The sequence below is a fragment of the Lipotes vexillifer genome, unplaced genomic scaffold, assembly GCF_000442215.2.
Source record: "Lipotes vexillifer unplaced genomic scaffold, Lipotes_vexillifer_v1.1 scaffold322, whole genome shotgun sequence".
Lineage (NCBI taxonomy): Eukaryota > Metazoa > Chordata > Mammalia > Artiodactyla > Lipotidae > Lipotes > Lipotes vexillifer.
Window position 1 is genome coordinate 507,306 of NW_006776528.1, and position 10,755 is coordinate 518,060.

General features: G+C 50.7%; 1 protein-coding gene across 1 annotated transcript in view; it reads right to left on the minus strand.

Annotated features, from left to right (window-relative positions):
* Nucleotides 1–439: 439 nt before the first annotated feature.
* The window catches only part of ACAD8 (acyl-CoA dehydrogenase family member 8), a 17,670-nt gene continuing 7,354 nt past the window's right edge, over nt 440–10,755 (minus strand). Inside the window, exons 7-11 of the mRNA XM_007450394.1 lie at nt 7,398–7,533; nt 7,220–7,317; nt 3,680–3,832; nt 3,011–3,113; nt 440–492 (exon numbers count right to left, since the gene is read on the minus strand). Coding sequence (XP_007450456.1) covers nt 440–492; nt 3,011–3,113; nt 3,680–3,832; nt 7,220–7,317; nt 7,398–7,533 — 543 coding nt within the window. The remainder of the gene's footprint in view (nt 493–3,010; nt 3,114–3,679; nt 3,833–7,219; nt 7,318–7,397; nt 7,534–10,755) is intronic.

A 10,755-nucleotide genomic window follows, 5' to 3' on the forward strand; every position in this document is an offset into this window, starting at 1 on the left:
CCAGCCGAGGCACAAAGAACAGAAAAAGACAGGAAGACACTTTCTCTCCATTTCTCCTTTCCCACACCTTTGCTTTACCGTCAGGAAAAACCCTCAACAGAAGTACCCAGATTCCCAGAAGAGGGATCTGGTGAACCAGCAAAATGCAGACAAATCAAGACTCTGTGGATCCAGGAAAGGACAGTGGTTTTGTGGTCAGTGTTCACTGGTCACCCTCTGCGTCAGGAAAACAAGGCGGCACGTCTTCTTGTAACATTCCAGCCAGGGCAGCTCCTGCCGTCCTCCAGGTGCCGCCCTCCACGTGCCGCCCTCCAGCTGACGCTGTGATGGTGCCCTGGACAAGCACAGCCCCTCCAGCATGTCCTGGACTCACTGTGACAGCGCCGTCCACATGGAACCACTCGACACCGATCCTCCCATCGGAGCCTCAGTCCAGGGGCTACTCCTGCAGCAGGCTTCTTGAGATCAGTATCCGCATCACTTCATTGCTGCCTGCAAGAGCGAGAGAGGACGGAGGGGCTTAGGAGCTGCTGGGTCTGAGAGTCAGCGAAGCTCTGACTAGGGATGTAAAGGGCAACATCGCTTTTTTTCTTTTTTTTGTGGTACGCGGGCCTCTCACTGCCGTGGCCTCTCCCTTTGCGGAGCACAGGCTCCGGACGCGCAGGCTCAGCGGCCATGGCTCACGGGCCCAGCCGCTCCGCGGCACGTGGGATCTTCCCGGACCGGGGCACGAACCCATGTCCCCTGCGTCGGCAGGCGGACTCTCAACCACGGCGCCATCAGGGAAGCCCAGCAATGTCGCTTTTTATCTTGAAAGATGTCAGGAAGTGAGGAAAAAATTTACTTTAAAAAAAACCTCTATATATGGACATATATACACTACCAAACGTAAAAGAGCTAGTGGGAAGCAGCCACATAGCACAGGGAGATCAGCTCAGTGCTCTGTGACCACCTAGAGGGGTGGGATAGGGAGGGTGGGAGGGAGACACAAGAGGGAGGAGATATGGGGATATATGTATACGTATAGCTGATTCACTTTGTTATAAAGCAGAAACTAACACACCACTATAAAGCAATTATACTCCAATAGAGATGTTAAAAAAAAAAAGTAACCTCTCCTGATAGTAAAAGTGATTTTATTAGGTAAAAAACAAACAACATAAAACAGCAGAACATACAATAGTATACGTAGTATAATTCTATTTTTAAAAAATGCATCTATGTGGGGTGAGATGAATTGGGAGATTGGGATTGACATATATACACCACTTTGTATAAAATAGATAACTAATGAGAACCCACTGTACGGCACAGGGAACTCTACTCAGTGCTCTGTGGTGACCTAAATGGGAAGGAAATCCAAAAAAAGAGAGGATATATGCATACGTATAGCTGATTCACTTTGCTGTACAGCAGAAACTGACACAACACTGTAAAGCAACTATCCTCCAATAAAAATTAACTTTAAAAAATGTATCTATACAAGCACAGAAAGAGGTCCAAAAGAAGATATTTTGGGTCTTAAATATAAAAGGAGCCCAAAGTATTCGTTCTGATGTCAGAACATGGATGATCTTTTTCCTCTTTTAACTTTTCCTATATCTTGTAAGGCTTCAACAATAAATATTCCAACATCACTGGTAATCAGAAAACTGAATTTTAAAAGAACAAAAACATTTTCCCTGAAAGAAGTGGGGGGGGTTATTGCTTGCTTCATTTTTCCACTCTTTTTTTTTTTATCTTATTTTATTTTTTTATTTCCACTGTTTTTAATGCAAAAAGAAATATTAACCACCATGAAGAATGACTAAATCACACATCTCGAATAAAATCAAAGCTGAAATTTCCTATCTATTCAATAACAAAGTCTGGGGTGAAACAAGTGACAAAGACCAGTGCGCACATTTTCCTACAAGTGGATGATGGTGTGGCCTGAAATAAGCATATCTAGCTTTTCTCAGTTATTCTAACAGGGTTGAAAGAGTCAGAATGAAGGGAAGTCTCCCGCACTCACCAAGGCTGGAAAGCAACAGCCACGTACGACTGGACTCACAGAAGGAATGAGGCGACGGGGTTTGGCCTGCGCACTAGCAACCCTGCTCATAAACACGCTTTAGGGACAAGGTTTGCGGCAGAAAGCAGATACTGAAGCCTGTGACTTGGATGTGACACCCCGTGGTGGCTGTCAATGTGGCTCCCAGACAGGCAGGAGCAACCTCACTGAACCCTCGTTAGACATGCAGATCCCCAGGCCCACCCACGACCCATGGAGTCAGAAGCTCTGCGCTCACAAATCCTCCCAGTGGTCCTGACACTGGTCGGGTCTGAGAAGGATGCTTCAGAAGCCACAGCGAGGCTGGTGCTTCCTTCAGGTTCCTTCACTCAAAGTCACTTCCATAAGCCTTTGCCTCATCTGCTGCCTTTGCTACAGTGTAACAGCCTCAGCTACCTACTGGCTAAACAGTCATGTAATTTGAAGACTTCCAAATCAGCGTGGAGTGGAGAAGGCGCTGCAGAGCTCGACGCCAGCAGCTTACCCATCTCCTGCCCGTGGGCCTGTGATCAGCAAGAAGATGCCCGTGTGTGACAATTAATTTACTGAAAGTTCCATTAGCAACACTGATGGTCATGATCAGTGTATAGAGGCTGGAGATCAAACTAGCTCACATCTACCCTGGAAGTTACTGTGGAGAAGTCCTGGGATCCCTGAGGACCAAGTATTTTACAACAGTGAACAGCCACTGCTGCAATTTTCAGAATGCTTTTTCGGATGCTATCTTGGTTTGCGCTGTCTCTATAAATGACAAAGGCAAAGAGCAGGAGGGGGGTGACTCAGTGACTTCCGCGGGGACAGAGCAGGGTCTCCTGGCCCCCAGACCAGGTCAGGACAGCACAGCAGGCCCCTCCAGCGGGGGAAAGGAGCAAGGAGGGAGGAGGAAGACAGGAAGCACGGGGACAGACGGCAGGGTGACGGCTCCGAAAGGGAGAGAACCACCTTGGCCACTTTTACCTTCAAGGATCTGATGGACCCTGGAGTCCCGCATGTACTGCTGGACCGCGCAGTCCTTCAGGTAGCCGTAGCCCCCGTGCATCTGCAGGGCCTGGTTGCAGATCTGCAGGGACACAGGGATTAGATACCTCGGATTCTGAGAAGGCTCCAGAACAGGGGCTCCTCTCTCTGCCCCAGCCCTGATCTGGCTGCCTGCCCTGAGCCAACATGAGGAAGGTGAAGGTGCCAGCCAGGCCAGAGGGGCTCCGGTTCTGTGTGCACGGGGACAACGAGGGAAGTCTGCCTCCTGAGCAAGCCAGTCCCCACCCACGAGGGACTCAGAGGCCTCTGCCCTTCTCGCCTGCCGTCTGCAGGGAGAGGCTGCCCGCCCCACACCAGCTGGAGTTCTGGCAAGCGGCAGATGCAGCCTCACTGTGGAAATGGCTCTGTGCCTGACATTTAAACAGTGCTGTGGTCTGACCCTTCTTCCAAAGGCAGCATCTCACCCAGCGCACAGCCAAAGGGCAGAGACGAAACCTGATGTGCGGCGGCGGGGAGCAGGTGAAGTGCGGCCGGGCGCCCACGTGGGCCTCTCCTGAGTAACTGACACCTTGCGCAGCATTCCAGGAGCAGCCAGCCAGCCCGCCACAGGCCAGTCGCCCAGGAGAGGCAGACAGCAGCACCACTCACCGCAAAGCATTCGTCTGTAGCGAAGAGCTTGGCCATGGAGCACAGGGCCACTGCATCCTCACGCTCCTCCTGCAGAGCCACAGCTGCGTTGCGGATCATCAGCCGTGAGGCCACCAGCCTGGCCACCATATCTGCCAGTTTGAACTGCAGGTACTGCAGTGAGAGGAGAGAAGAGAACCAGACACACAGACAGGCTCAGAGAGCCACCTCTAACCATGGGCCGCTTCTAAGGGGCCCCAGGCTCCACAAAGAATGTGCCTCGTTAAGTCCACCGCACTCCCTGCACTTCAGCATCTCGCCTCCTTAGGAAGACGCTCCCTCTGTCTGTCCCTTCCACCTACAACCAGTAAAACGCCCACAGCTCTGCCCGGCACGCCCTGGGGCCCCGAGCCCCTGCACACCTCACGGGGGGTGGGCTGGGACCCAGCACAGGCAGGGCCAGGAAGCAGTGGACGTGGTGCCCGAGACCCCTGCCCCGGCAGCAGCAGCACAGGCCATAGCAGCACCCCGAACCCAACAAGCTAGACACAGCAGGGCGCCTGCAACCCCAGCTCCGCCCTTCCCCCACCCCGCCTGCTGTGGTGGCAGTGCTCGTGACCCAGGCAACCCCGGATGTGGCAGAGGTGCCCGCCGTGCAGTGCCCCTTGAGGCGACATCAGCCACAGGCACAGCCCCGGCACAGCAAGCACCAGCACGCCCAGCGCAGCACCTCTGGCAGCAGTGGCAGAGGCGAGAGAAACCAAAGCCCACACTACAGCGCCACCTGCTGAAAACCAAAGGAAAGTTAGAACCAAGTAAAAAAGCTCTACCCAAGAAGGTACTGGCTACGATGGGCCAGCAGAGGAACAACTCACCAGTCACCACACAGAATCACGGTAACACATGAGACCACAGAAAGACGACAACTCTCCAGAAACCAGACTTAAAGTCATGGAATACTGGGACCTAACTGATGGAAAATTCAAAATAGCTGCATGAGGAAACTCGATGAGTTACGAGAAAAGTCAGACGGGCAGTTCAATGAGCTCAGGAATAAAACTAATGAACAGAAGGACTACTTTACCAAAGAGACTGAAACTCTTAAGAAAGAATAAAACCAAAATTCTGGAGCTGAAGAACTCAAAAAATGAGATGGAAAATGCATTAGAAAGCTATGGGGATCGAGCCGACCACAAGGAAGAGAGAATTAGTGAGCTCCAAGACGGAAATCTAGAAATGATTCAGGTAGGAGAGGAGAGAGAGCTAAGATTAAAAACACGGAATCCTACGAGAGCTATCCCACTCCATCAGAAAGAGCAACAGAAGGACAGTGGGCATCCCAAAAGGAAAAGACAGGGGAAGGGAGCACAGAGCTTGTTTACAGAAATAAGAGCTGAGGGCTTCCCTGGTGGCGCAGTGGTTAAGAATCTGCCTGCGAATGCAGGGGACACGGGTTCGAGCCCTGGTCTGGGAAGATCCCACATGCCGCAGAGCAACTAAGCCCATGCACCACAACTACTGAGCCTGCGCTCTAGAGCCTGTGAGCCACAAGTACTGAAGCCCGCGCACCTAGAGCCCGTGCTCCGCAACAAGAGAAGCCACCGCAATGAGAAGCCCGCACACCGCAAGAAAGAGTAGCCCCCGCTCACTGCAACTAGAGAAAAGCCCGTGGGCAGCAACAAAGACCCAACGCGGCCAAAAATAAATAAAAAAAAAAAAAAAAAAAAGAAAGAAGTAAAAGCTGAGTGTCCCAAACCTGGGGAAGGAACTGGATACACGTGTAAAGTCCATGAAACTAAGAGAACACCTAATTATCTCAACGCAAAAAGATCTTCTCCAAGACACATAATATTAAAACTGTCCAAAGTCAATGACAAAGAAAGAATTTTAAAGGCAGTCAGAAAAAAAGGGCAATAACCTACAAAGGAACCCCATTAGGCTAAGGACGGAACAGAACTATCTTACAATCCAGCCATTCCACTTATGGTATTTTTCCAAAGAATATGAAAACACTAATTCAAAAAGATACATGCACCTCTATAGTTCACTGCAGCACTATTTACAACAGCCAAGATATGGAAGCAACCTAAGTGCCCATCAATAGATAAATGCACAAAGAAGACAGGGTGTACATATACAATGGAATATTACTCAGCCATAAAAAAGAATGGAATCTTGCCTTTTGTGACAACATGGATGGACCAAGAGGATATTATGTTAAGTGAAATAAGTCAGACAGAGAAAGACAAATACCATATGATTTCACTCATACGAAGAGTCTAAAAAACACACAATAAATGAATGCACAAAACAAAACAACACCACATAGATACAGAGAACAGACTGGTGGTTACCAGGGAAGAAGGGGGTGGGGGGAGGGTGAAATGGGTAAAGGAGATCAACTGTTATGCTGATTGATGGAAATCAGACTTTCAGTGGTGAGCTCACTGTAGTGTATACAGAAATCCAATTATAATGTATACATGAGGAACTTCCCTGGTGGTCCAGCGGATAAGACTCCACGCTCCCAATGCAGGGGACACGGGTTTGATTCCTGGTCAGGGAACTAAGATTCCCACATGCCGCATGCCACACGGCGCGAGCAAAAAAAAAAAAAAAGTATACATGAAACATATAATGTTATAAACCAGCATTACCTCAATAAAGAAAAAAGAAAGAAAAACTGGAACACAAGCAAAAGAAGAAAGAGATAAATCATCTAATCCCATACCCCTGAAATAATTACTTCTTGCATTTTTCAGATGTATCCCTGAAAATGGTTCGTTAATATTTATACAGGGACTTCCCTGGTGGTCCAGTGGTTAAGACTTCACCTTTCAATTCAGGGGGTGTGGGTTCAATCCCCAGTCAGGGAGCTAACATCCCACCTGCCTTGCTGCCAGAAAATCAAAACATAAAACAGAGCAATACTGTAACAATTCAATAAAGACTTAAGAAAAAAAAAATGGTCCACATCAAAAAAAAATCTTTTAAAAGAAATTTAGGGCTTCCCTGGTGGCGCAGTGGTTAAGAATCCACCTACCAACGCAGGGGACACGGGTTCGAGCCCTGGTCCAGGAAGATCCCGCATGCTGCGGAGCAACTAACCCCATGCTCCACAACTACTGAGCCTGTGCTCTAGAGCCTTCGAGCCACAACTACCGAAGCCTGCGCACCTAGAGCCCATGCTCCACAACAAGAGAAGCCCCCGCAATGAGAAGTCCCCGCTCGCTGCAACTAGAGAAAGCTGTGCACAGCAATGAAGAACAAAAGCAGCCAAAGACAGACAAGTAAATTAATTTAAAAAAATTTATACATATTCATGTATTCTGTAAACAAAGCAGAAGCATACTCCTCTAAAATGTCGTGCTTTTTCTTGCCAGTCAATGTATCACGGATCTTTTCACGACTATAAGCAAAAATTATTAAACAATTATTGACAGAAGTAGAGCACAAGTTCTGGCTGAAATGGGGGCAGAACCCACAAGAGACATTAGGGCCCCACAGTTGTAGGGAATGTTCTAGAGACAAGAGCAAAAGCTAGGACACTGGGGAAGTTACCTGGTTACTGGCCAGGGGCTCTCCAAACTGCTTCCGGACCTTGAGGTGGTCTCGGGTGAGGATGACCGAAGCGTAAGCAGCGCCCAGAGAGCAGGACGCTAGGAAGGACGGTACCAACACGTCAAGTGAGCCGGGGACCGCACTGCCCGCCCGCCGCTCCTGCCCCCGGGGTCCTCACCGACATTGATCCTCCCCCCGTTCAGTCCTCTCATGGCAATGAGGAAGCCCTGGCCCTCGTCCCCGATCCTGTTGGCCACGGGGACAGCACAGTCTTCAAAGATCACCGCTCGGGTCGGCTGTGAGTTCCACCCCACCTGGCAAAAATCAGGGGCTGTGTGGCTGCCCAGAAGTTGACCGCTCAGGGCAGCGTCCTGTCCACCAGGCTCTCCTATCCCTGGACTTAGTCCCTCGAGAACTTCAATGAGGAAAAATAGAAAAGGTCACACAAACACCTGTCGGCTCAGGTTTTTCTCTTTCAGCTCAACATTTTAAACACATTAAGAGCATCTACTTCCTAGTGCCCACTCCACCAGACCAACCTGTCCCCAAACATTTCCCACAGCTTCCTTCAGGATCGGGCAGAACCCTCCTCCTTTGTGGCCCCTCCATGAGTATATTCTTTTGTAAAAAACATTGACGGTATAAGGATTACTCGGAGTACATGTCCTTTTATAAGGACAGTGCAAGGATCATAATGACCAAGAGCCACCCTCGTCCTTTGAAGAGCTCAGCGTTTTTGCACGTGGTGCCACAACGTCCACCACGCTGGCCATCGGCTGCACAGACCCGGCGAGATGCAGGCACTGGCGCGTGGGAGCCAATCACACACACCTTCTCCCAGCTTGGCTGCCGGTGACGTCACCCTGGCGACATCATCCCGGTGACATCACCCTGGAAGCCAGAAATCGGTCCGGGGACAGTATTTCCACCACAGAAACTGGCAAACACTGCACATGAGGGGCTTCTTGGTGTCTGCTTTTCCCAGGGAGCTGAGGCTCAGTGAGGCAGATCCTGAAGAGCACAAGACCAGACAAAGCCCCCGGCTCCCCGACAGCTGAGAGCCCCACTGCCCTCGTTCAGGGCTCCCTGCCGTGGGAAGAGGCGCTCCATCCACAGCCTTTTATTTAAGGTTTTTCTTCCAAGAGAAGGGCTCAGTCCTTCTCTTCTGTCCATCGCCCTGTACCCTCGATTCCACTCAAACTGTCCTGCGACCTGTGCGGCTGGCCTGTTGACCATGCTTCTGCTTCTCCTGTCCCCCCCGGGAGCACTCCCCACCTCCAGCCCCCGTCAAAGTCGAGCTTCGCTGGAACCTCCTGAGGCCCTTCCGGTCGCCTGAGCCAGCACTGACCTCGTTGTCTTTCAGGCCCCCAAGTCTGAAACCTTCCCACACTGGCCTGTGTGGTGTCCCTGGAACTTACCTCCCATCCAGAACATGCACACCTGGAACGGGGCAGACGGGCAGACCTTAACGACAGCCAATCATAAGAGAACCACATACAAACAGCTGCTACCTCCTAGCCCCTTCCTGTGAAAGCAGCTCCCTTCTCCCCTGGGCAGAGAACCCCGCTCCTCAACCCCCAGAGCCCCTTGGGAAGCTGCAGCCAGAAAGAAGACCCTCCTCCCTGCCCCTCCGGCAGCCCCGGCCACCCAGGACCAGGGGAGCCCTGTCCCGTCCATCTGTCTTTCCTTCCGCAGACTGCCTTCCCACCGCCACCCCTCCTACGGGAAAACGCATTCTTCTGTACGAAACCTTTTAACAATTAAATCCAAGATAAAACAATTCCTCACACCACTTTCCCATGAAGTCAGTGCAGAACCGGTTGTTTAAAGCTCTCAGCTACAAATGTGCTCAGTACGGCAAGTCAAAGCATGTGCTTGCAGGAAAGACGGCCAGGGGGCTGGAGAGCAAGACCGGCTGCTCAGGCCATCACGGCAGCCAAATCAGCCACGGCGATCAGTGGGTGACCCTGCACCCAGCCTGCGCAGCCCTGCCTGCCTCTCCAACTTCATCCCACACCGTTCCCTTTGCTCACGACCCCCCGGCCACACAGAGAGGCTCTGGCTTCTTCAAACAGGCTCATCCTGTCCCCACCTCGGGCCCTCTGTCCCACTGCTGTCTCTGCCCAGAACCCTCCTCACGGCCGGCTCCCGTGACGCTGCAGACCTCATCTCAAAGGACACCTCATCTTCAGAGTCGTCTGTCCCCACCCTGAGAGGCTCTCCTCCGTCCACGTCGCAGCCTCCAGCCTGCCTTCCTCCCTTGCCCTGAGCGCTGATGGAAGGCACCGTGTTGGTTCCTGCGCCCGCCCTCCGCCCTGCTGCTAACAGGCCGATTCTACAGGGCGGGGCGCGTCCATGCGGCCCCTGCTCTGTCCCACCACTCGGTACAGTGGACCCCTGCTAGCTGCTCAATGAATGAGACGCCCTTCCAAATTCCCCACACATTATAGGACACATAAAGCAAGACGAATAATTAAGAAGAAAACAAGCAAAAAGAGATACGATATATATGCTTAAAAGCGAGAGGAGACAGAGAGTAAAGGTAAAGAGATGCTTTTTGTTTATGGAATTTATTTACAGTTTTTCTCCAGGCCCTAACCTTGTCAGCTTTGGTATGCTATCAACCGATACCAGAAATACTGATGTGCTGAAATAATCACCACTATCTTTATAAGCACAAAAACACCAGAATCAGTATAACCTGGTCCTGTAAAATTATGTCAGGCTCCATGTCAGTCTGTCTTATAATCCCAAACAGACATTCCTAGGATTAAGAAGTCTTAGAGCTACCTATCTCATATACCACGTGTACACAGCTTAAACAGCTTATAAAGGTAAGACGATGTCTTATAATCCCAGACAAGCTGTGGTGATTCTTGTACCCCCAGGAGCGAGTGTAAGCCTTTGCACAGTCGCTGTCTAGCAGGTCCTGCTTTCCTGTACGAGAGAAGGGGCACTGAACCTCTGAACTCCTAGCAGCTACAAAGGATCAGGAAGGTCATGAAGGGACGAGTGGGGAACCGGGGAGCCAGGAGAGGAGAGGTAGATTAGGGGCCATTTCATTACTGACTTCTCTCCAAAAGCTCCAACTCTAACAGTACCTGCTGGAGGTGGAGGCCAGTCACCTGGCCTGGCCCACCTGACTAGATCCCACCCTCATCACCAGTGATAGTTACATAACCACAAGTCTACTGTTCATGGCCTGGGTACTTCTTAATCCTAAAAACGTCTTCTCGAAGCCTATGGAAACACTCTTCCTCTTACATTACTGAAAGACCCACAATCGCTTCCAGTGAGTTTTACTGTATTTTTATTTGGAGAAGAAAAGTGGCCCATATGCTTTTCATTCCTGAGACCTCTAGTCTTCTGTAAGCATTTCTTCCTGGGGCAACAAGAGGGCATCAAGATAAGAAGGTACATAAGAGATACAGGCCAAAAGTGGCTGCAGGAGAGATGACAGAGAAATCCCTCCCATTGATGAACTTACTGGCAAATGATGCATCTTCACCAGCGGTCCAGCGCACTCTGACGACGCT